Source organism: Quercus lobata, chromosome 1, assembly GCF_001633185.2.
Source record: "Quercus lobata isolate SW786 chromosome 1, ValleyOak3.0 Primary Assembly, whole genome shotgun sequence".
Lineage (NCBI taxonomy): Eukaryota > Viridiplantae > Streptophyta > Magnoliopsida > Fagales > Fagaceae > Quercus > Quercus lobata.
The window spans coordinates 18,155,081-18,181,742 of record NC_044904.1 but is presented as its reverse complement, the minus strand read 5'-3'; the positions used below and the strand labels follow the sequence as shown (position 1 = coordinate 18,181,742).

The 26,662-nt window shown below is 39.1% G+C and overlaps 1 protein-coding gene and 1 pseudogene across 1 annotated transcript; both read left to right on the top strand.

The window, feature by feature from the left end:
• The first annotated feature begins 1,419 nt into the window (after window positions 1-1,419).
• On the top strand, window positions 1,420-16,223 carry LOC115950183 (annotated as a pseudogene).
• Window positions 16,224-21,894: 5,671 nt separating this feature from the next.
• LOC115950176 lies at window positions 21,895-23,229 on the top strand. The gene is made up of 2 exons (XM_031067419.1): window positions 21,895-22,761; window positions 22,825-23,229. Exons 1-2 carry the CDS (start codon window positions 21,895-21,897, stop codon window positions 23,227-23,229), a joined length of 1,272 nt encoding a protein of 423 aa, XP_030923279.1.
• The last annotated feature ends 3,433 nt before the right edge of the window (window positions 23,230-26,662 follow it).

The window sequence follows — 26,662 nt, the reverse complement described above, 5'->3', positions numbered from 1 at the left end:
AATATGGCTTTGCCTTTGTAAGGGCAAGTTAGTAAACCCATTGCTTGGTTTTCATATCTTTGCAAAAATGTTATGGTTCAATTTATGTTTTACAGTTTGTGCACCATTTGATCAACGCTCTATTAACGGGCATATTTTGGTTTCATAGACAGCAATTCATATACATATTGAAACTTGTCTCGCCACTTGGTAGTCGACTTATACTCGACATGTGTTAGGTCGCTACTTTGTTAGTTTCAAGAAGTCCCCATATATAAAATGTGTTTTCATGCATTATAGCTAATGGTGCACTTGTTTGTCACCATTTCATAGAGGCTAATTGTGTTCTCATAGATTGCGGCTTGAATAAAGCTTGTATTGCTATCAGATTTTGAAGAATGCACATTCTTGCATATAACAATTTATAGAATGTACAATTTTTCCATTTTCTTGAGGAGGAGTTTTATCCTGATGTATAACGAATTGCCATATGGCAATAAGGTAGTGATTTGTTGCGTTGATTTTCCCATATTCTTTAGGGATAGTTATGTCCCTGCATATAGTGAATCATAATGACATTTTGGTTTTCCCTACCTTGTTGAGGGCACTGCACCTTCACCAGTAGGGTCTTGCCATGTATGAATAATATGACATCTTGTCGGTTTCCTAATCATTCGATAAGGCTTACCTTTGAGGACGCATGGGCTTTCCTACCTTGTTGAGGGTTATTTGTACCCTCGCAAGTAGGGGTATCATCATAATAAAATGTCTTATTTATTTGATAGGGCTTACTATTGAGAGAGTATGTGTTTGGCTTTCCCTACCTTATTGAGAGTATTTTCACCATCGGATGTAGAAGTTTTGCCATAAGAGTAATTTATAAGCTTTCTTGCTGCTTCACAAGTTTTACCATTGGGAGAAATCATTGGCTTTCCCTACCTTATTGAAGGCATCACATATTTGGTAGGGGTCTCACCATGCTTGGATAATATGATAATTCGTTGGCTTCCTAATGTTTCAGAGGGTTTTCCCTCGAAAATTTGTATGAACGAGATATATTGTTGTCACTTATGATCTCGAACGAGATGCCAAAACAATGAATGATATGCTCCATGATGAAGTTGGCTATGGCCACTCCTATTGCTTTTCTTGAGTGGAATTGCTTCTGCTGACTTAATGAATTACTTAGAGGTGACAAAGACCCGAATGTACCCATTCAAGGGTGTATGGATAGGCCCAATGAGACCAAGCCCCCAAGTATAAAAGGCTATGGGCTACTCACGTTTTGAAGGCTTATATTGTGTCTGCATATAAGCTTGGAGTGAACTTGGAAGTGTGACAGATTTAGCAAATTTGGTTATGTCAAACCAATGGTATCCCATCGCCAAGAGTTGTTAATGGGATTTATTCATCCCTTAGTACTCTCCATATTTCTCCAAGATGGATTTCAAAAATGGGGTCCCACAATCTGCTATATGGAAGGCAGAATATGATTCTCCTTTGACAGAAGTATGTTGTGTCACAGATAGCGACTCCATACTTTGCTAACTCGACTTCTAATTTTTAGACAATGATAGGCTAAGTATTAGAGATGTTGGTGTAGGGTTGTTTTATTCCCAAAACAAAATTCTCTCCCACGCTTTGGTTAGCCTCTTTGTCAAAGATACGTGGTACTGCTGACAGTGGCTTGACAATGATGGGCTAAGCATTAGAGACGTTAGGATAGGGTTGTCGCATCCCTAATACAACAATTTCTCTAGTTAACTTCTATTCTGCTTATTTCAAGCTTCCACATTGATATTAAGATTCCACTTGAAAACCTTTGGAATGGATTTCTAGCAACTAGGTTGTGATTTTGAGTTGTTTCGCATCAATATCAAGAACGAGGTCTAGAAAAGAATTCTTTAAAGGTGGGCATAAACCCTTCTTATTAGTTGGTATAGTTGTGAATTTCAATTGCAAGAATTGAGTGACAATAATAATTTTCTTGAGAATGACAACGTTGGCGCTTCCATCCTCAAGCATAATCTTGAATTCAATAATGATTAAGGCGTTGGCATGGCTTGGAATGCATGCGTTTTTCACGACTTGAGATATATGAACATGCCATGGCTTGGCGTGTGCGGATCAACCATAACTTTGGATGCGTGAGCTTGTCATGGCATAGAGTGCATGAGCGTGTCATGGCTTCGGTGAGAGGGTTTCGAGTCCAGCATTTCTTCTTTGTCGGATGCTCCAAGAAGGTTTCCATTTTGTCCTCTAGTATAATTACGATTTATATTAGAAAACGATAGTCATGGCTAAGCATTACCATAAACGACTTATAGAAAATATTTTGATTAAAAATTTGAAGGATTGAAATGGTTTATGCGTTATATAAAAAATATGAATTAGCAAAGAGAATGCTTGAGAGTCTTAGCTTAAGTGTACTTTGACGATAGTATATCGCTCGTATGACTTCAAGACTCAGTTTATGAAATGTCGCTATTTGAAGATTTGGTGTTTGGAATATTTAGTGACTTGCGGTGAACCATTTAGCTATGACCTTTAGATGTTTGGTGGAGACCTTCTTTAGTGGTTACATCAAATATTCGGCCTCAAAATGATGCATACACTACTGTTTATACTCATCCTAAAATGAGTTAATCTCCCATAGTAGCCCCCATATACTCAGCGTTAACCCGATGCTAGGGCAAACTCAACAATAAGTGAGACATATGTTGAGGACTTTAGCCGTTGTCGCGAGAGATTCTTGGGTTGAAATGGGAGTTTAGAACTTAGCTTTGTTGATCATTGGTTGGAGCCTTCCTCCCCTTTGTGGTCAGACTTACGGCTCACCACTCTTGCATTTTTAAGCTACAACAAAAATATTCACAAATATTGTATAAAGCAAAAGATGTAGGATAATTCATCCATAATAATAATATCTAAAAATAATATAAATGAGTGGAAGAAATTTTTTTTCCCTTGAATTTGAAAGTCGATTCTCCCTCCATCCTCAAAATTCTTCACTTCTTGGATGGATTCTAGAGGTTAGAGTGATTTTGTCACACGTTTTAAAGCATCTCCAGTAGCTCAATGAGCTAAGGATGAACCTTTTTTCAACTCCACTTCACAATGCTATTCTTGCATGGCAAGGCATCATATGGTTTCTCTTGGAACGACAAGTTGATGTGAGAAACACCATCTCTTTGCTAGTTTCACATCATTGGAGGCATCATTTCTCTTGTTTCAGCTACTTGACTCCTAAGTGGAGTCACTGAAATGTCGAGGACGTTTTTGCGACAAGGGCCAAAAATGCAAAATTAGCCTAAATCTCCCTTTCAGTTCTTTAGAAATGTTTATTTGTAGAGAATCCAGCCCAAAATTCCAAATGTATAATGAACAAAATGTTAATGGTGTTTTAACAAGAAAGAAATCAAAATGCCATAATTGAAATACAAGAAAATGCTGAAAAAGTACACAATTCTGAAATTTCAATCCACAGTCAATGAGAAGAGGAAATTGAGAGAGGTTGTGAGAAAGAGAGGAAAGATTCCCTTGTACCCATATTTCCACCCCTAAAGTTCAAAATTGTGAGAATATTAGCTAACTGGATGGGTTTTTGCTCTGAAGTTTCAGCTTCGAGGGTAAAACGTGGATTCTCCATTTTGAATTTGATTGGGGCCTTTTGTATTGAGTTTGGGGTGCTTTAAGTAACTGGTTTTTAGTCAATAGAAGAGGTTTTGAACCCCAATGTATCAATCAAAGAGGTTATGATTAGAGTTGCTTTAACTGGGTAAGAGGGTTTGCTTACTTTTTGCATAATTTGGGAAATAAAGTAGCCTAAATTCATGGACTGATGTTTCTTAGACATGGCAGGTCCTTGGAGGCTACATTTGGTTATTGCAGTAGACAAGGCCAGCCACTTAGGGTTAGTTATATGTTTTAGGCAAAAAATGATAGTGCAAAAAAGTTGAGCCACAGTCAGCTAGAGAATAGAAGCTGTTTTGGGGCAAAAATTTTGGGTACAAGATTTCCTCTATGAGACAAACATTCTACTAGTGTCCCTCACCCACTTGGTAGCATGTATGAACTGGGCTCATGCAAAAGGTCCGAAAGAAACCAACCCATACCTTCTAAACCATGCTTCCTTATTTTTTCTAATAAGTCACATGGGTTTTGATCATGTTTAAAAGAATAAATAAATTATAATATATGAATTGAACCCACAAGGAAGTCAAGCTTGTAAAAAATTTGTCACAAAAATGGGTATCAACAATGGGTATATATTTATTGTTGTTAAAGTGATGTAGGACAAGGGAGGACAAGGTTTAATAGGGTTTTAGAAATGAAAACAAATGTGAAATTCAAGATTTGGATTACTGTGAATGGAGCTGTAAATGGAGCTATGAATAGTAACTATGAACATTAAATAAAAGATAAATTCCTAAGATTCACTCCTTGAGTTCCTTAGCATCACACCTAGGAATAGTATGCATCACACAAATTGTAACAAGCTTATAGCTCTAAACTCTGGAAATATTATTAATCTCTACCTCAATAGAAAATACCACAACAAGATTAAACCTAATCCTAGTAGAACTAGGATTTCTTAAAAACCTAATAAAACTTGGACTTGGACTCCTTGGGCTTTAATACTAAACCCAAATTAAATAACTAAACTTAAATAAAACTAAAATAAAACCCAATGGACTAATAACATAGCCCATTCCAGCAAACATAAAATTACTAAAATACTCATAACACTTAAAACTAATTAAAAGTCTTAGGACACCTTTAGTAGTTTAGTAGGCTATTTGTATTTTAATTTGGAAGTAAGGTTATTTTTGCATTAAGACAATTAGGGTTTCCTAGTCAATTAGAACTCGGGTTTAGCAATTCTTTATAAGCAACCTGTTGTACTCCTTGAGGAGATAGCTTATATTTTGATATATAAAATAATGGTCTTTTGGTCTCTTTTTGGTATGGTTTTGACTCCAGATCGATCCTAGGTGCTGACTTCTAGTGGTTTTCCCACTTGGTGCTAACTCCAAATCAGACCTAGGTGTTGACTCTAAGCCCAATAGCTTAGTTGCTAGGAAATTTTTGTTGTTGATGCTGAAGTCAGTTTGAATCAGCTCTAATATCACCAAATCAATCTAAACACTGATCAGGAATAAGCATGACCTTGCTTTATGGTCTGAACAGTTTTTTTGAATATCAAAATTTTTTGAAACATTATTGTAATGTGCTGTGAACAATTTTCTGGCTGTCAGGTTGGAAGAGAGTTTTCCGAATGTTTAGAACAAGCAATGGCTAGAAAAGGCCTAAATATGCAGGTAACAGCACTGGTAAGCGCTCTTAGCATGCTTGTACAATTTACCTTCTCTTAATGGTGAACAATAACTTGAAATAGTGTTTTACTATTTTAGGGGATCATTGACAATTTGAAATCGTGGGATGCAATAAGTTAAAGCTTTATTTGCGTATTGTAATTTGCTTTAACTTGATTTGAAAGCTGGTTCACCATATGATATGCGCAAGCCTTGGCGTTACATGATATCTTAGATTTAGTTGATGGTGTTTCTTGCTTACATGTGATATGCAGAGTTTATATTCTTACCTTTGAATTGTTTGGTTAAAGCTGCAACTCCGTTAAGCTGTGAGAAAATAATAGAACGCATAAAGATAATTTAAAAAAATATATTGTGGGGGGGGGGGGGGGGGGGAAGACTAATAGGCCCGTTTCAATATCTATACTGGGCCAGGTGCCCAGTCCATGGAAAAACCCCTCCTTGGCTATAGAAAAATCCTCCTCGGATGGATATAGCCAAGGTTAGAAGAGGTAACAGACTATCAATGGAGAAACTCCAGACCGTTCCACAGGGTAGGGAAAGCACGAAAGCGGAGAAAGACAACACATAGAACGAAAGCGTATAAGGGAAGGCAGCCTTTATTGTATTCAGTACCTTGTGCCTGACACAGCCATACTTCTCTGTCCTTACAACCACTCCCAACAATTGGAGGTAAGGGCGTGAAAGTTCAAAAACGTGTATAAACACCCTTGAACGTTTTGACCCCCAAATAACAAATTAACCAATTCAAGCTTAATGACAAACAACTAGTGTGCGAAAAATGAATATAAGCTATAAACAGAATTGGAAATCAATCTAAGCCAATTATAAATCACATCCACAGCAGAAAATAAAAGGCAAAGACAAAGGGAAGAGAGATGCAAACACAAGGACAACACACGATGTGTTATCGAAGAGGAAACCGAAGCCCTCGGCGTAAAACCTCTCCGCCGCCCTCCAAGTAGTCAATAATCCACTAGAAAATGTAGTTGGGATACATGAACAGCAATAGACCCTCCAAGCCTAATCTACCCGATGTACCTAAGCCCTCCAAGCTTCTTGCTCTAACGAGGTTGCACCGAACCTTTTTCTTTTCTAGCTTACCAGATTCCGCTACTAAACCATAGCATCCGCCATCTTTGGCATCTTCCAATGCTTCCCAAAGCTCCAAAAACACTCAACACTCTGAATGGGTGTGGGTAGTGTTTGGATAGAAATCTCCTCTCAATAGGTATGACAATGAGAGAGGGAATGAGAAGTGTCTACAAAGATTTCTCTCTAAGAATGAGTAGCTCTCTCTAATTGGGTGGGTGTTTTGAAGAAACCTCTCTTAGGGTTTTTCTTTCTGAATAGCCACACATATCTTGTGGGAATGAGGGGTATTTATACTGGTGTGAGAATGGAATACGAAGAGTCAGTTTTTCCAAAAACAGGGCTGGCTGGCGACTTGACCTCGCGACTTGACCAAGTCGCGAGATCCAGTCGCGAGCTAACTTAATGGCCAGTCTGGATCTTTGTCGTGTAGTGCTCCAGGTGGCGTGACTGTTCAGCTCCCCTGCATGCTTTGCACGTGAGCAACTTTTGGCGGCTTACAAGCCGCGAGCCACCCGCGAGTCCTAATCGTGAGTCTCTGCTTCACTGCACTGTCTTGAGCATTTCTTCACACTCTCTCACACACTACCCTTACATGATTCCCACCTAAATACAAGGTTTCTAAGTGCTATATTACAAGCAAACTTGTCATGGAATAAAACCAACACATGGTTGATTAAATTCAACCTTACAGGGCGGATGGGACAAGTACCTACTCTGGGGACCCCAGTCAGGAGGAGGAAAACGACTATAAAAGGGGAGTCAAGAGAAACAAAGGGGAGAGGATGGATCCCGAACATATCGGAAGCACCAAGAAAAGCTCCTCAGATCGTGCCGATGACCAATTCTATCTGGGAAGCTTGGCTCATAAGGAACACCGTGATGGTCATTGTCCATCTAAAGCCCAGCTCTTTGGTCCACTCTCTACAAATTCATTGTATTAGGCTCGCTGGTCAAAGGTTCCATGCATCTTGGGCCTGGCTTGAAAAACAAGGCCCTACAATTGGCGCCGTCTGTGGGAAGAGCTAGAGTGTTAGCAAATGCAACGATCAATCACGGCGAGGTCAAGCTCCTGCCACCAGGAGTCCATCAGAAAGACCGTTATGGCGGTAGTACAAGCTACATGAAAGCCCCTCCCTTATCTCCCAAAACACATCGTCGTTGTCGTCACTCAGCCTCCACTCAGGCCCATACTTCGAAGTGTTGATTACGCGGGAATGGTTGTTAAGTGAAATGTGGTCCTAGGGGCTTCTAACGTTAGACATTTGCCCTAGGCACCTGACAAGGGGCTAACTCTCATGGGCTTAGTAATCCAGTTCGTTGAATCTCCTGTGGAGAGAGAAGTTAATACACAAAGCCTAAGTGCTAGACAGAACCAAGGCCTTGCATAGTCCTCGGACTTAAGCCTATGGGAAAACTAGACACATTGAATGCAAAACCCAAGTGCTAGATAGAACCAAGGCCTTGTATAATCCTCGGACTTAAGCCTACGAGGAAACTAGGCACATTGAGAGCAAAGCCTAAGTGCTAGATAGAACCAAGGCCTTGCATAATTCTCGGACTCAAGCCTACAGGGAAACTAGACACATTGAACGCAAAGCCCAAGTGCTAGACAGAACCAAGACCTTGCATAGTCCTCGGACTCAAGCCTACGGGGAAACTAGATACATTGAACGCAAAGCCCAAGTGTTAGACAGAACCAAGGCCTTGCATAGTCCTCGGACTCAAGCCTACAGGGAAACTAGACACATTGAAAGCAAAACCCAAGTGCTAGATAGAACCAAGGCCTTGTATAGTCCTCAAACTCAAGCCTACGGCATTGAACTCAAAGCCCAAGTGCTAGATAGAACCAAGGCCTTGCATAGTCCTGGACTCAAGCCTATAGGGAAACTAGGCACATTGAGAACAAAGCCTAAGTGCTAGACATAACCAAGGCCTTGCATAGTCCTCGGACTCAAGCCTATGGGGAAATTAGGCACATTGAGAGCAAAGCCCATGTGCTAGACAGAACCAAGGCCTTGCATAGTCCTCGGACTCAAGCCTACAGGGAAACTAGACACATTGAACGCAAAGCCCAAGTGCTAGACAGAAACAAGACCTTGCATAGTCCTCGGACTCAAGCCTACGGGGAAACTAGACACATTGAGAGCAAAGCCGAAGTGCTAGACAGAATCAAGGCCTTGCATAGTCCTCGGACTCAAGCCTACGGGGAAACTAGACACATTGAACGCAAAGCTTAAGTGCTAGAAAGAACTAAGGCCTTGCATAGTCCTCGGACTCAAGCCTACAGGGAAACTAGATGCATTGAACGCAAAGTCCAAGTGCTAGACAGAACCAAGACCTTGCATAGTCCTCGGACTCAAGCCTATGCAGAAACTAGGCACATTCAGAGCAAAGCCTAAGTGCTAGACAGAACCAAGGCCTTGCATAGTCCTCGGACTCAAGCCTACGGGGAAACTAGACACATTGAACGCAAAGCCCAAGTGCTAGACAGAAACAAGACCTTGCATAGTCCTCGGACTCAAGCCTACGGGGAAACTAGACACATTGAGAGCAAAGCCAAAGTGCTAGATAGAACCAAGGCCTTGCATAGTCCTCGGACTCAAACCTACGGGGAAACTAGACACATTGAGAGCAAAGCCTAAGTACTAGACAGAACCAAGGCCTTGCATAGTCCTCGGACTTAAACTTACGGGGAAACTAGACACATTGAATGCAAAGACCAAGTGCTAGATAGAACCAAGGCCTTGCATAGTCCTCGAACTCAAGCCTACGGGGAAACTAGGCACATTGAGACCAAAGCCGAAGTGCTAGACAGAACCAAGGCCTTGCATAGTCCTCGGGCTCAAGCCTACGGGGAAACTAGACACATTGAAAGCAAAGCCCAAGTGCTAGACAGAACCAAGGCCTTGCATAGTCCTCGGACTCAAGCCTACAGGGAAACTAGGCACATTGAGAGAAAAGCCCAAGTGCTAGATAGAACCAAGGCGTTGTATGGTCCTCGGACTCAAGCCTATGGGAAACTAGGCACATTGAAAACAAAGCCTAAGTGCTAGACGGAACCAGAGTATTGCAAGGTCTTTGGATCATATACCTAAAACAAGTTAAAGCTACGAATATCATCGGAAACTAGGGAAAGGACCCTAATGCCCGACGACCCCTTCGGACAGTTAATTTCAGCTTGCACATCCTTAGGCGGTTACTCTATTTGCAATATGGAGCGTGCGACTGTTATCCTGGTTAGTCCTGTATAGTTAACTTATTTAAAATTGGCACTGTTGTGCTCATAGATTTCGATAAATAACTCTACCGACCAGGTCATCGGTTCTAAATACGATTCAAAGGAAAAAACACCAGTACATCCATTCACACGATAATCATTGCAAAAGAGAAAGGATACGTAAAATGCGATAAAATCATCTTTTATTAGATAAAGAGACAGTACAATATACATAAAGGGTCTTAGACAAGCCTGAAATCATAAGCTAACTGAAAATAAAAGATTATAACATAAAAAATACACGGGGACGATAGATCCTTCAATTTTGCTCTAACGACGGTTAGGCAATTCTGGGCGGCTCAAGTGATGGAAGAGAAGAAGAAGCAGAGGCACCTGGGTGGCGCCAGTGATGGAAGAGAAGAAGAAGCAGAAGTACCTGGATGGTGCCAGTGATGGTAGAGAGGAAGAAGCAGGAATGCCAAATCCCCGTACCAGCTCTAACAGCAATCGAGCAAGAACCATATTAGCAATAATCGAGCGGGAGCGAATGGTACCGGCGATGGGAAATCTCAATGCTGTCGCACCAAAAATCTGATGCGACATCCACCTGCTTTGGATTTTGGCTGAAGGAAAAAGAGGTTCCTTTCTTGCCGTATCGAGGAGAAGAAAGGACTTGAGCCTTTGTCTCCCTTGTTCTGAAAGGGCCATTCTGAATCTTGGAGATACCCAAGACTTCTGAAGGGGATTTTGTTCCTTCACCCTCACCCCAACCATGATTATTTCGCTCCCAAAATCTCAGTCACTCTCGTAGTAGGGACTTTAGGAACTTTTGAGGAGATAGAAATTTGAAAATTCAAGACTTTGCAAATAAGGAGGGACTGTCCCTCACTGCACGTCTTATATGGAGGACGAATCTAGAGGTAATCAATTCGCTCCAAAACCCCAGGAAAGAATTACAAACGAGATTAATCTCATTCGAATTCCAAAGTAGCCTTAAACCATTGGATTTATGTCACCTCGTGAAAGAGCCCTAATTAAAGCGCACCTCGTGTATCGAAATGACAGAGATGTAGTTGGGATAGATTAAAAGAATATCCCATAGCCAAGAACGCGCCTCGAGCAAACAAAGAGACTCTGGCATTAATGGAAGGCAAGGCTTGGGAAACCGTGACAGAGGCCCGATGTCACCAAAACCTTCCTGCCCGTTCGAGGAGCTGAACAATAGGATTTTGAGGGGCTATTGTGGGGGGAAAAAGACTAATAGGCCCATTTCAATATCTATACTGGGCCAGGGGCCCAGTCCATAGAAAAACCCCTCCTCGGCCATAAAAAAATCCTCCTCGGATGGATATAGCCAAGGGTAAAATAGGTAACAGACCATCAATGGCGAAACTCCAGACCGTTCCACATGGCAGGGAAAGCACAAAAGTGTATAAGGGAAGGCAGCCTTTATTGTATTCAGTGCCTTGTGCCTGACACAGTCATACTTCTTTGTCCTTACAACCACTCCCAACAACTGGAGGTAAGGGCGGATGGGACAAGTACCTACCTTGGGGACCCCAGTCAGGAGGAGGAAAACGACTATAAAGTGGGAGTAAAGAGAAACAAAGGGGAGAGGATGGATCCCGAACACACCGGAAGCACCAAGAAAAGCTCCTCGGATCGAGCCGAGGACCAATTCTATCTGGGAAGCTTGGCCCATGAGGAACACCGTGATGGTCATTGTCCGTCTATAGCCCAGCTCTTTGGCCCACTCTTTACAAATTCATTATATCGGGCTCGCTGGTCAAAGGTTCCATGCATCTTGGGCCTGGCCTGAAAAACAAGGCCCTACATATATATTTAAACACAACTACGCCTTAATCTAAAAATTTATTTAGCTATACATGAATCCTTGTTTCACTTTAAGCCCATCAAAGGCCACGATTTTTGAGCCAAGAAATTGTACATAAATTTATAGTACATACCATGAGTCTTTGCCTGACGTGGTTACGTGTTTGATTTATGTTAGTTTTTCCTAATCATACTACATAATTAATGCCTTCTGTGTTAATATGGTGCCTTTTATTTTTTAATTTTTTTTATATAAATGATATAAATTTTATTTTAGCATAATTTAAGTGTATATGTGTGTGAAGCTCTCTTCTGGGAACTTAAATCCCGGCCCTTGCCTCCCACACCTCACAAGTATTTATACTTGTAGAGTGACTATCGCATTAAAGGTGTGTGGTGGTCACTCCACAAGTATATGGTACCTGTTAATACAATCATAATAATTTCTGAGAAAGCTATGATACATAATAGATCTTTTTGAAGTTTTTAGGCTACTAATATTGACCTAAGTAGGTATTGTGGACAAAAGTGGCCTTTGCTCCTTTCTATCAAACAATCCAGCATTTTGCCTCTTTTCTCAAATTAATTAGGGAAATGCCCTTCTTTTGAAAATCGATTTTCTCAAAATCGAGTTAAGCCCTATAGTGACGTTTCAAGGAGCTTATAGTGGTGTTTTGGAACTCGAGCACCATGAACTCGAGTTATAGGTAAAAAAAAACAAAAACTTACATGGAACTCGAGTTCATGGAGCTCGAGTTCCAAAACGCCACTATAGGTTCCTTAAAACGTCACTATAGACTCCTTAAAACGCCACTATAGGGCTCCAGAATATATATATATATATATATATACTTTAAACTTGATTTTGAGAAAATCGAGTTTCAAAAGAGGGGCATTTTCTTAATTAGTTTGAGAAATGGGACAAAATGCTGGATTGCTTGATAGAAAGAGGCAAAGGCCAATTTTGTCCTAAGTATTGTTTATAGCTTTCTATTGGATTTTACTTTCCTATTCCACTGTTAAAATATCGCAATCTTTTTTAAGGGCAAACTGTTAAAGGTAATAAAATTGAACTTATCAGAAAAGAAAAAAAAAGGGTAATATCATTACTTCTTGAGTAGATATTAACCACCATTCTGATAGCTTTAGCTCTTAACATATTTTGTTCGTTATTTTTGAACACATAGGATATTGTCCATTAAAGGAGGTCCTGATTATCTTACAGTTATTCTTCTTTTTAATATATAGTTATGGTTTTTATTGCTTTTAAGCGACGAGATGAAATTAGGGTTGTGTTTGGCATTGGCTTAAAAAGCCAGCTTATTTTACTCTTTAACTTATTTTTGCTATTATTCATAAGTCCCATTACACTTTTTGGTACTATTCATGGGTCCTGTAATATTTCAGCGAACTTTTACCTTTATTTATTGTACTTTCAGCAAAAAAAATTCAATTTCAACTAAATAAACTGTTCCCAAATGGACACTTAAGTGCTACATTTTTCCACAAACTGAAAAAACAAAGAAGTAATTGATATTGTATGAGTCATTGATCAATAATAATAGTGGGAGGGAGATATGGTTGTTAGGATCCTAATTAAATGATGTTATTGTAACCATTTTCAGCGTTGAAAGTTGAAATCGATAGCTTGGTATTGTAAAACATCTTTTAGAAAAGTGATTAATGGCCATATGTATGTACAGTTTATGATGTGTGTTTTCTATGAATTTATGTGATGATTATGAAATATTTAGTTAAAACCTAGTTGGAGTAGATTCGCTTAATTAATCAGTATATAGTATTAACATATAAAGATTGAACTTAGAGTGGTTCCTTGGTCAACCTTGGATGACTTTGTAAGCTTTCCTTGTGGCCCATACAGAATCGTTCTACCATTTTTACGAAGTTTCTGTGCGAAACAGTGGATATGAGGATATCTCATTATGATAACAACATATTTTAGGCCTTTTGAGTGTGACAAGTTCTCTTGCATGAAATATTATAACCTGTTAAGCTATTTATCTTAGCATTAATTTTTATCATCAACATTATCTTGACGTTGGAAATGTGTATATTTACATGATGATGAGCAGATGGGTTCAGCTCTTTTGAGGGGTAATAGTTATTCCTTTTTTTTAACACAAGTTCTCTTGCATGAAATATTATACCTTGTTAAGCTATTTATCTTAGCATTAATTTTTATCATCAATATTATCTTGACATTGGAAATGTGCATATTTACATGATGATGAGCAGATGAGGTTCAGCTCTTTTGAGGGGTAATAGTTATTCCTTTTTTCTAACCCTCTGATAGATCTATTATTTGTTTTGAGCGATTTCCCCTTTCTACTCAACCTCAAGCTTACTGGGCTTTGGCCAATCTTAGCGTTTGCGTGTAAACTATCAATCTAGGCACTTCAAAATTCTAATCTATTAAATAACATGCACGCGTAAGAACATGCAATGTGACATGTAACTGGTTTGTGTTTATTTACAACTCGAGTTACTTGTGCATCTATTGCACTTAGATTTTGTGCATAATTTTATTTATGCTCTTAAGCAGGTTAATGATACAGTGGGAACTTTAGCTCTTGGACATTATCATGATCCAGACACTATTGCTGCTGTTATAATTGGAACAGGTACAAATGCCTGTTATTTTGAGCGGACAGATGCTATCAATAGGTGTCAAGGGGTTCTTACAACTTCTGGAGGCATGGTATCCTCTCTTTGTGTCTCTAGACTGACATCATCAGATTCTTTATCTTATGAATTGATTTAGTTTGTTATATATTTGTTAAAGTTGACTCATCCTTATTTGCATCAGGTTTTCAACATGGAATGGGGAAATTTCTGGTCATCTCATTTACCGAGAACTTCTTATGACATCAGTTAGATGTCCAAATGATCAGGTAAGGTTCGGTTGCCTTCCCAGTTAACATTACTGGTACTGTATGTTTGGGGATTAAATCAAATGTATGATATTTTGTCCGGGGCTTTGAGAAAATGATATCAGGAATGTATCTTGGTGACATTGTGAGGAAAGTAATTATGAGGATGTCACAAGAGGCAGAAATATTCGGAGATATTCTTCCAAAGTTACCAACGCCTTTTATTTTGAGTCTCTCTCTCTCTCTCTCTCTCACACACACACACACATACACAGCAACGTATGCAGACACAAGAAATTTGCATTTGTGTTGCTCACATGAGACTCTTGCTATGTTGTGCTTTCAATCCTGCTGCCTGTTGGCTCCTAATTCTATATAAAGATGCAGTTTTAGCTTCCTAAAATATTAAGTGTAGAGTCCAATACTATAATACTGTAGCAAATCTCGGATAATAAAAAATAAAATGAGGATCTACGCAAGCTATTGTCTTTTTCTAGGGCCTCTATATAGTGTTTCTGTTTTGTCTGTGTGCATAGGTAAAAATTTTTCATTTGCTCGATGTTATTTCAAATAGCTTGATGGTATTTTTATCCATTACTTTTTATTTTTTTATTTATTTTTTTTTATACAAAATAGAAATTCTATCATAGTATAATTTAAGTGTATATGTGCGTGAAACTCCTTCCTGGAGACTTGAATTTTGACCCTTACCCCATTACATCTCACAAACACTTATACTTGTGAAGTGACCAGGACACTAAGGGTGCACTGTGGTATTTTTATCCATGACTATTGATGTTTTGTATCTTTGCTAGAAAATGATTAATTGTGTTTTGACATTTATTGTAATTTAATGTCTAGGCATTCAAATGTAATAGTGATCTTATAGAAATATAAACAACTAAGTACATAGTTATTTATTTATCAACTAAAAATGAATGGAATTATAATATAGCATATGCATTTGGAGATTGTGAGAATGTGAAGAAGTGTTTGAAGAAACCTATCAAGGTGCTTTAGATGAAGGAACAATGAATTGAATTGTATCAGGAAGGAATAATGATGTAGTTAAACATTTAAAAGCCTGTAAATCAGAACCAGATTCGTAACTCCTAGGAGCTAAAGGCAAGTTTAAAATAATAACGATATTACATAAGAATACAATTACACGTGCCTGAACTAGGATTCCTTGATATTCAGCATATTCTTTTGCATTTTTTTGCAGTATTGTTATGCTTGTAATACAGTTTAATGCCTTCTGAACACTCAATTAATGCAACAGGTTATAACTTTGTTCCCTTTTTTGTTTCAGGACACGATTGATGGCTGAGATGCATGAGGATGACTCTCCTGAGTTGACAAAGTAGCAAGAATCTTGAAAGACACATTGGAGGTAGACACAACTATTACATTCAGTTTTCCTGTTTCCTGGTTGAATGATTAACCTCAAATGGATAAATTGGTTCTTTGATAACGTGTTTATTTGATGGGCTTTTGTCATTTCAGATTCCTGATGGCCCTTTAAAGGTTAGAAAGCTCGTTGTAAAGGTATGCGATGTGGTGACTCGTAGGGCTGCCCAATTGGCAGCTGCTGGTATTGTAGGTATCTTGAAAAAGATCGGCCGGGATGGAAGTGGTGGGATCACAGGTGGAAGGAGTAGAAGTGATATTAAAATGAAAAGCACAGTTATTGCAATTGAAGGGGGTTTATATACAAGCTATACAATGTTTAGGGAATACTTTCATGAAGCCATGATAGAAATATTGGGGGAAGAAGCAGCTCAACATGTCATTCTTATGGTCACAGAAGATGGATCAGGCGTCGGAGCAGCTCTCCTTGCCGCGACACATTTTCCATATCTTCTTGTATAAAGGGTAGGATTGTCCACATATTTTTTTCTTGGTGAGATTTCCATCAATTTATAATTTGATGCTGGCAATGTGAAAATGGTGTTCTTTACAAAGAATTCCTCTTCCAAATTTTTATTCTGAGTAATTCATTTCATTACCAAATGTTAAGTATTGGGGCATTTGACATTAATAATCCACATCTGGGGTGATTCTTAACTGTTGACATTTTGATCCAGTTTCAAAAGGGACATCTCAGTCTCACAAACAAGTATATAATATAAGCAAAATTATTAGGTCTCCATTGCAAGACATTGAATGTTTTCAACCCCAGATCACATTAAAAGAAAAAGAGATTGTGTAAGAAAGCCCTTTCAAAGCTAATTTCTCTCTCTCTATATATATAGTAAGAAAACTCATTCAAAGCTAACTTCTATATATATATATATATATATATATATATAGAAGCTTCTATGAATAGGTGGGAATTAAATTCAAACGAAGAAAAATATCTTAAAGGTATAGAGTTGTCGTATGAATATGATAGGTGACAATCGAAAATAGCAATCCTTTTCTAGGGAACAGGGCCATGCATATTATGAATATAGTATTACTTTTTTGCAGGTCAGTCGAAGCTGATCAATAAAGTCAATAAGATTACTCCTATTAGCTCTTAATTACTATATTGTGAAGCTCATTGGACATTTTCATGTATCACTTAGGCTTCGTTTGAGAGTTCATAAGAGAAGGGAATTGAATGAACTGATCATAAGAGAATGGAAAAGAATGGAATAGAATGGAATGTATTTAAGTAAGGGAAAAAAATGGAATGGAATGGAATTAAGTAACCTTAATTGGATGTTTTAAAATTAAAGAATGAAAATGAATGGAATTTAAGTAATCTTTTTTAGGAGTAACATAGAGGGAATAGAATAAAATCATTTTATAATAATATTATTATTAGACCCTTATTTTAAAATAAATGGCTAAATTTATAGGGGTATTTTGGAAGTTTTAGTAAAAAAATCATTAAATATAATTTCATTTCCTCCCATTCCTCCCAAATTGGGGGAATAAAAATTTGAGATTTAAAGGGAATAGAGATGAATGAGTGTTCCCTCCTACCCATTTCATTCTCTCCCACTTAAACTCTCAAATAAGGGAATTGACTTTCTATTCACTCCATTAAAACTCCCAAACAAGGGAAGGGAAGAGTATTATAAAATTATTCCTTTCATTCCTTTCCATTTTATTCCACTCCCTCCTCCCAAACGAGGCCTTAGGCAATGAGGTTTAAACTTTAAATCCAAACAAAATCCTGCCATAATATAGTGATTAAGACCATGTTTGCGTTCAATAATTATTATGTCAAGCATTTCACATATGCATCATTTCTTTAAAGACATATACGAGTCTTGTACAATTTTGGAATCCACATGTTGTAAGAAAGAGGATAATATTTATTTTGTGTGACATGTATATATAATATAAGTCTGGTTAATGTATGCCTTTAGGACATATATTAATTATTAATTTTAGGAAATTTTTTATGAAAATTGAAAAAATTTAGTCACTTTTTCATTTTTCTATAAATAGTTTTCTAAAATGGTTTGTTAATAGATACCCTAAGAGCATATGCTAGTAAAACCCATATAACATATCTCCTTTTCTAGCTTAAAAAAAAAAAAAAAAAAAACTCTTTCATACGGGGTGGAATCTACAAACATAGGACTCACCCTCATATAAGATAGATGTTTTATATTCTCCTTACACTAAAGGATTGATTGAAACCGTGATTTTAGATTTAAAAATCGTAACTTCAAATCATTATTTCAATTTAAAAATGAAATGTGTGTAAAACTATGCAACAAATATTATCCTTACACCAAATTCCACCTTGAGTATATAGTTTATACTAGTTAGAGATATTTGCATCATTGTAAGACAACTTCTATACGTTTCAATAGACATGTACCTCGACAATAATGTCAAACTAAATTACTAAAGTCCAAAATTTCCATTTCATCACAGTCATTTATTATGTTATCATGATCATTAAATGTTTGCAGTAAAGTGGCATCTATTTATATTTCTTATGACGATGCTTGAGATAAGTATGGTCCAAATTTGTAGGGTTACTTAGAGCTCTTTTTGGGAGTTAACCTTATCTGGAAACCGTATAAAGAAGATGAAATTGTCATATTTTTTGTCCAATGGCATGCCTTTATTTTATTTTATTTTTTATTATTCAATTAATTGCAAGGAAGAAATGGGTGAAAACCTCGTTATAAGTGTACCCCACATCACCCCAAAATTAATACTTTGAGATTTAATGTGGTTTTGACACTTATAATGTGTGATTGTCGTTTCTTGAGATAAACTTGAATGTTGCTTGAATTTGGGGTTCAAAGTCATGCGATATTAGTGGTGGACATGGTTGAGAATCAGTAAAAATTGATTTTATCAACAATTTGTAAAAATATTATAAAGTAGTTTCTAGATGTAGCATTACCTAACCTGTATACAAATAATTATACCTTTTTTGCCTTCGTGAGGATTAAGGACCTGAAAGCTATAACCGATTGTGAAAACCCAAAGGCAAATTTTCCTCCCACTGAAATTGCTTGTGGTGGCAAATACGTCATCACCAATACTCTAAGACTATTCAATAGTTTCAAATGGCAAGGGAGAAGCTTCGGCTACATGAAGCTGTTTTCTTAATTAAGTCAAATATAGTAAACAACCCCAAAATTTGAGCTAACTCCAACGAACCTCTTAATCTGGGCTAATGCCAACCAAACTTCGATTGTTAACTACATTTTAGGAAAAGCCTAAGACTATATAATTTTTCAAAACTTTTTGTCACAATTGCGACTTGGCAAAGTGCGATTGGTAAAGAAAAATAGTAGGTCTATGTGTAAGTGATAGTTAACTACTTACAATCTACCACGAAATAGTTGTGACAAAAAAATTGTGAAATAATTTATGATCCTAGAACTACTCTACCTTTGATCTTTTTTCTAAAAGCAAAAATAGAACTACAAACCTACAGCCACAGTATAAATAAAGGACATGTTAACATCTCTGTTTTGCACCCACCACCAATTATAAAATTACAGACAAACAAAATGAGTCATTTCAATAAAAACTTATCACCATTGTTGTTGCTTGCACTATTTATAATTGTTACTAATTTCTCTATGAATGCAGAAGCTGCTTCAATTGAAATCTATAATAACGTGACTGCTAAAAACTTGAATGCTACAGCCGATTGTCAAAACACAAAGGTTAATTTTTCTCCCACTGAAATTGCCTATGGAGACACATACGTCATCAATGATACTCTAAGAGTATTCTGCAGTTTCAAATGGCAAGGGGGAAGCATTAGCCTCATGCAGATTTACGATTCTGATAATTACATATGCGATCCCTGTCTTTGGTCGCTTCAACCCAGGGGTCTATGTTATAATGCTACAGGACCTACTTTTTTTGTTTATTGTTTTGATTATGATCATTAAGTTTATGTTTTTCCATGGTGTGTTGTAATAAAGAAGATTCATCTACAATAGTGTTCTCTTTCTGGGTTTTCGAATAAAATAATCATAATATTTGGGGTATTATGAATGTATGTTCTTGTGAAACAACAATTTCAACAAGATTTTTATAAATATATATGTTCGAGTTTGGATGAATCATATCACTCCATTTGTTTCGATGGAGATTCTTGTGTAAAGATTGTTTTCCGTGTTTTTAAGTGTTTGGTAGTATAAAAAAAGATGAGTAAAAGGAAAACTATCTTTGATTAACATAAATAGTATGATTTATTTTTATAGATTATTTGTACTAATATTTTTTGAAAAGCAACTCTATCTCATAGTAATTTAAAGGAAAGTTAGGAGATTGTTTTTCGACTCATTTAAAGTTGCTACCAAATATTGGAAAATGAGATAGATTTATGGAGAATGCTTCTTGGAAAATGACTTATTTTCTAGAAAATATCATTGCTAAATCAAACAAAGCTTAGTTTAGTGGTAATAACATCATTTGTAGTACCTCACAGTGGCAGCCCTAAGAATTTTTTTCAGGGATTGTCATTAAAAAACTTAAATTATACAAGATCTAACAAAAAGAGAACTTTATATATTGACAAAAAAACCACGCAAATATATTAAGTCTTATAATTTTCTTCAACTAATTTTCTTGTTTTGAAATCGTTTCTCATTGCCAATGCTGCAAATTATATCTCTTTCAAAATTTTAGTTAAATAAATTTTTTCTTGGGCTTTTTCTTTTTATTTGTAAGGACGTAATAAATTGTTAATGAGACCAAAGTAACTTAGTTGTAGCTGATGGGAATGATGAGGTTACATTCTTGAGTCGAAGCCAACGCTCATGATGAAGATATCCTGAATGATGAAGAAACCAGTCATCACTGACGATGGTAGGAAAGTCATTCAATGCAGTCGATTGATGACCTGGATGGTTACAAAACCAGCCAGGCAGATCGTTGGAAACCTATTAAAAGCTCCATTATTGGGAAAGAGGCGTTACTAAGAATGACATTAACAACCACAACGGCTAACACCCAAAGCCACATATATAAAGCCCTCACATTGTCATCAGGAGGTACATATTCACACTCTAAGAAAGCACCCATCACTATCTTGCTCATTTTCTATTTCACGAATTGCTTTTCTGTTCTAACTTTGGCATCAGAGGCGTTATGGCAGGCACCACACCGATGACCCTCTTAAAGGATACTTACGTGTGGACGTGGAGTTCCATCTGCCCATTTCGATTGACGAAGTCATACTTCATCAGTTTGGCGCCGTCTGTGGGAAACGTTTTCGTGTTCATATTTGAGAACATAGTTTCCGTCAACTCTCTACATTCAGATGGAACCTAATCTAGATTCTGCAGCTTTGGCCTAACAAGTTCAAGCTCTTGCGGCCACCATTGAAGAACTCACCAAGCAAAACCAGGAAATGAAGCTACGACTTCAGCAGGTCCAATAGGCACAACATGAAGAGAACCAGTCCAAAGATAACCTGGAGGGAGAAGGGGATAGCCATAGGAGGAGTACACATTAGAGGCCAACTACTCTGGAGGAGCAGAATTCAGATCTCTTTAGAGAAATGAGGAAGGAAATGGACGAACTGAGGAACGCCATTAAGGAGAAAACGGACCAAAGTGTAGACAGAATGGTAAGGGCCACAGATTCGCCTTTCACTACGGTGGTACTTGAATGCCCTGTACCGTCAAAGTTTCGCCTACCACTACTTGAGCCGTTCGACGGACTCAGAGACCCTCAGGATCACCTTAATACCTTCAAGACAACTCTAGGTCTTCAACAGCCACCTGACGAGATACTATGTCGTTCCTTCCCCACTACTCTCAAAGGAGCCGCACAGGAATGGTTTACAAAGTTGTCAACTTCGTCCGTAGACAACTTTGAGCAGTTGAGCAATGCCTTCTTGCATCATTTAATAGGGGACAGCGTCCAAAGAGGCTCGTCGACCACTTACTCACCATTAGACAGGGAGAGAAGGAAACCCTGAGGTTGTACGTGAAACGCTTCACTCGGGAGACTCTGGAGGTGGATGAAGCTGATGACAAGGTGCAGCTGACGACTTTCAAAGCGGGACTGAGGTCCAAAGATCTCGTGGCCTCCCTTGCCAAGAACCCCCCTAAAGACAATGGCGGAAATGCTCCTGAAGGCACAGAAGTACATGAATGCCGAGGATGCTCTAGCAGCCATAAAGGATGTAGAGAAACCAGGAGACAAGACAAAGAAGGGAGACGACCGTAGAGGTCAAAAGAAGGAATGTCCAGATCGTCGGAACAATGATGGGAATAGGAGAAAAGATGATAAAGGCCCTCGGACGATAAGATTCACGCCCCTAGTTATGCCTGTTGACAAAATCTTAACGCAGATCAAGGACGAACACTACCTCAAATGGCCAAGGCCATTACACTCATCCCCTAATGTCTGCGACAAGAACAAGTACTGCCGATTTCATAAAGACCACGACTATAACACAGAAGATTGTAGGGACCTTAAGGAGCAAATAGAAGACTTGATACGGAAAGGGAAGTTACAGAAATATGTGAAGAAGGGAGAGTATCATAAGTTTGTGGATGATAATAAGAACCAGCACGGATCTTCTTCCCGGGGTGACGACCGCCCGTCCCAACCCCTGCAGGATGTGATCGAGGAGATAAAGACTATTATAGGAGGGCCATTCTCAAGAGGATCATTTAAATCCCTCAAGAAAGCCTACCAGAGGCAAGTAAATAGTGTCCACACCATACCTCCGTCCAAGCAACAACGAATAGATCGAGACATGTCCTTTAATGAAGGGGACACCAAAGGAGTGAAGCAACCCCACAATGATCCTTTGGTCATAATGTTGAATATAGAGGGATTCAACACCAAGAGGATCCTCGTGGACAACGGCAGCTCCGCAGACATCATCTACCTTCCTGCCTTCCAACAGCTGAAGCTAGACCCAAGGAGACTACGCCCATTTGACTCTCCCCTCGTCAACTTTAGTGGAGACAGGGTATACCCCAAGGGTATAGTGACGTTGACGTTGACAGTGACAGTGGGGACCTACCCGGTGTAGTTGACCCGTCAGTTAGACTTCCTTGTGGTGGACTGCCCCTCATTCTATAACGTCATCATTGGAAGGCCCACACTCAACAAATGGAAAGCGGCGACGTCCACCTACTGTTTGAAGGTAAAATTCCCAACAGATAATGGTGTCGGTGAAGTAAAAAGGGATCAGGTCCTGGCAAGGGAATGCTATCAAGCCGTCTTGGCTGCGAAGGAGAACCACACATGGATGATTGAAAAGAAGGAAGAAGATATAGTGGAGGACCTGGAAACAGTGGAATTGGTTGAAGGAGAAGCGAACAAGACAACAAATATAGGAACGACGCTAAGCCCTGAGATGAGAACAAGACTCATCCAATTCCTTAAAGAAAATATTGATGTCTTCGCATGGAGCCATAAGGACATGCGGGCATAGCTCTTGAAGTCATCCAGCATAAGTTGAATGTGAACCAGGAACAGAGACCCGTCCAGTAAAGATGAAGAACCTTCACCCCGAAGCGAAATCAAGCAGTTGCAGAAGAAGTTACCAAGCTCTTGACGGCAGGTTTCATCCGGGAAGTGTACTATCCTGAATAGCTCGCGAACGTCGTCCTAGTGAAGAAAGCAAATGGAAAATGGAGGATGTGTGTAGACTTCACCAACCTGAACAAGGCATGCCCAAAGGACAGCTTCTCTCTACTGAGAATAGACCAGCTCGTGGACTTTACAGCCGGGCACAAATTACTGACGTTTATGTACGCATTCTCTGGATATAACCAGATCAGGATGGCTGAGGAAGACCAGGAGAAGACCGCTTTCATCACAAGTCAAGGACTCTATTGTTTCAAGGTAATGCCTTTTGGATTGAAGAATGCTGGAGCTGCGTATCAGAGGTTGGTGAACAAAATGTTTAGTCAACAGATTGGCAGGAACATGGAAGTATACGTGGAAAATATGCTCATCAAGAGTAAAGAAAAGCTCACACATCTGGACAACTTGAAGGAGACGTTTGCAACCCTCAAAAAATGCCAGATGAGGTTGAATCCAAGTAAGTATGTTTTTGGGGTAGCTTCGGGTAAATTCCTGGGATTCATGGTGTCTCAAAGAGGAATAAAAGTTAAGTAACAAGATTCCGCTTTGACGGATGTAAGTTACTGACGATCCCACCAACGGGTATAATGCGTAAAAAAAAAAAGCTAAGTAACAAGATTCCACCTTGACGGATGTAAGTTATTGACGATCCCACCAACGGATAAAAGGCATATAAAGTTAAGTGATAAAATTCCGCCAAGAAGAATGTAAATCACTGACGAACCCTAAGTGACAAGATTCCTTAAATGGATGTAAGTCACCAAAAAATTGCTAAGTGATAAGATTCTGCTTTGACGGATGTAAATCACCAACGAAGCCATAAATGCAACAAATATTCCTTTAATGAGTATAAGTCAAATAAGAAGCCCGGCCTTGACGGGAACAAGTCGCTGACGTAGGCACAATCCTTTAGCAGGGGCAAGGGATGAGATACCTCTTGACAGATTCAGGCTACCGACGAATCCACAAAAAAGAGAGAGAAGAAGAAGAAAAGGGACAAGAACCTTGCAACAAATCAAAACAAAACTCAGGCTATATCCAAGCCCTTCTAGAGGATCGAGAGTAAGAAACAAATTGTTGACGAATGGAGAGATTACAGCTAAGAAATTTATGCTAAATACAAGGTGTGGACGAACTCAAAACGCCACAAACATGTCAGGTACAAACAAAGGTACAATCATACAAACAGGAAAGTGCAAAATCATAAAGTCAATTAAAGGCCAAAAACAACGGGCAATTATCCTTGTTCTTTCTAGTGATCCATAAACGCTGGGCCACAAGCATTGTCTTCGAAATAAGATAACAAATAATTGTTTTGAAATTAGATTTACCAAAAAAAAAAAAAAGGGGGCCCAAAATATGACAGGCGTCCATACAAAAAGATTCTAAGTAACTAAGTTAGGCATCATTGGCCGGGGCGTCAATAGCGGTTCTAGAGACATCACCTTCTGGAGCGGAGGATTGAGCAGCTTTGTCCATTGCCATCTCCTTATCAACCTCTTCCAGGTCTAGACTCTCTATGTCGACCCCAGCAGGATGCTTGACCAGATATCTCCTGAGAAGCTCGAAACCTTTGAAGTACCAACTGAAAAGTACTGTGTTGTACTAGTCAGTAGTCTGGAAGGCCTCAACTGATCTGGCAGCAATCGTTTTAAGTTTCTCCTTGGCAGAAAGGAGCTGCTCATCCTTCTCCTGAGTCAATTTGCGCTCAACTCTCAGGTCGTCATCTAGGGTCTTAACCTTTGCCTTCAAAGAAGTTGTCTCGTCCATAGAGACGATCAAATTCTTCTTCAACTCAGAATTCTCCCTCTCTAAAGCCTCCATCCAAGATGTTAGGGATGCCACCTTGGCCTCTTGAGTGAAATATTCAGAGGTGATATGAAGGCTCTCCCCCAACACCTGGAAAGAAGTTCTTAAGTTGTCAGCTAAAAAAAAAAAAAAAAAAAAGGTGGGAAAGATGAACACCATACCTGGACGAGCCTGTGGACATGACGAGAGGCGACCTCGTTCAGTGACATGTCAGAAAGGGCCCTAAAATCTGCTAGAGTGACAACCTCGTGAGCCCTGTCTACAGCCAGCCTCTCATCATCCCATATCGTGGATGATCGGGAATCAACCTTCTCCTTCTCCTTATCAGCCACGTGTGGTCTTTTGGAGCCTGGAGTAGAGATCTCCTCTATCGACGTGGTTGGAAAGGTCGTCCTCATCGTCTCAGTAGTAGAAACCATAAGAGTCACGGAGCCAAGGGGATTGATGGAAGGGCCCTTCCCGGTTATGCGCACGGCCTTCTTCCCCAAGTTGTATAGCGGTTCGTCCTTTTTGGACCTCATCTTCGCATACATGTCCTTGTTAAACTTGGTCGTCATTTCTGTAAGAGGAAAACACTTAGCAGGAAACCTTTAGTGTACATGAGAAGAACCGACACTGATGATGACAATACTTACTTTTTTTTTCCTTCAATGCCAATATTATAAAGGACATAAGGAGACGGGTCAGGTCCAAGGTTGTAGAAGGCAAGGGTCCGGGGATCAACCAGATTGTCCCAGCTTTCGATTGACTCTGCGTATCCAATCGCGGTTTTGATGCGCTCCTTATGCCTGCTCCTAAGCTTAGGCTGTCTCTTAACTGTGCCAAATTGAAGACAAAGGAGTTAGTGATGATAAAACATCAAAGCAACAAAACTGAAACGATGGAGAAGAATACTGACGCACCTAAGGTCGGGGTTCCCTACGGACGAAGCAACCTCGGGATATCGCCCCAATCACTGCTGGATTGAGTCTCGAAATCATCCCCGGACACAAAGAAAAATCGTGACTTCCAATATCTGAAGGACGAAGGTAAACCCTTGACAATCCTAGTTCTTCTCTCCCAAGGAACTAATTCATAATACCCGTACTCCTTCGACTCCTTCAAACGGTATAGATAGGTGAGTTCACCTACCTAGATCATGTCTCCGTTGGAGGCCAACCATATTTACATATAGTTGATCACAATCCTCCACGAGTTGGGCATGAGTGCCCCGGAGCAATACCAAAATGGGCCAGGAGTTCCATCAGGAACGGGTGGACGGGGAGCCTAAGCCCGCAGGTGAAGGTCGACTCGTAAAAACATACCTCACCTGGAAAAAAATGACAGGCCCTATCCTCGTCATTGGGTAGACGAACACAAACTCGTGTCGGAAACTGAAACCTATCCTTGAATCTACTCACAGTTTCAGCATCCAACCCACACACCTCCTTAAGGGCATGAAAAGCCCTAACCTCCCGAGGAGCAGAGAC

Coding starts and splice junctions, on each gene's coding strand:
- LOC115950176 (XM_031067419.1), top strand. CDS start 21,895: ATGGCGGAAATGCTCCTGAAGGCACAGAAGTACATGAATGCCGAGGAT. Junction 22,762..22,824: donor TCAACTTTAGTGGAGACAGG/GTATACCCCAAG, acceptor TACCCGGTGTAG/TTGACCCGTCAGTTAGACTT.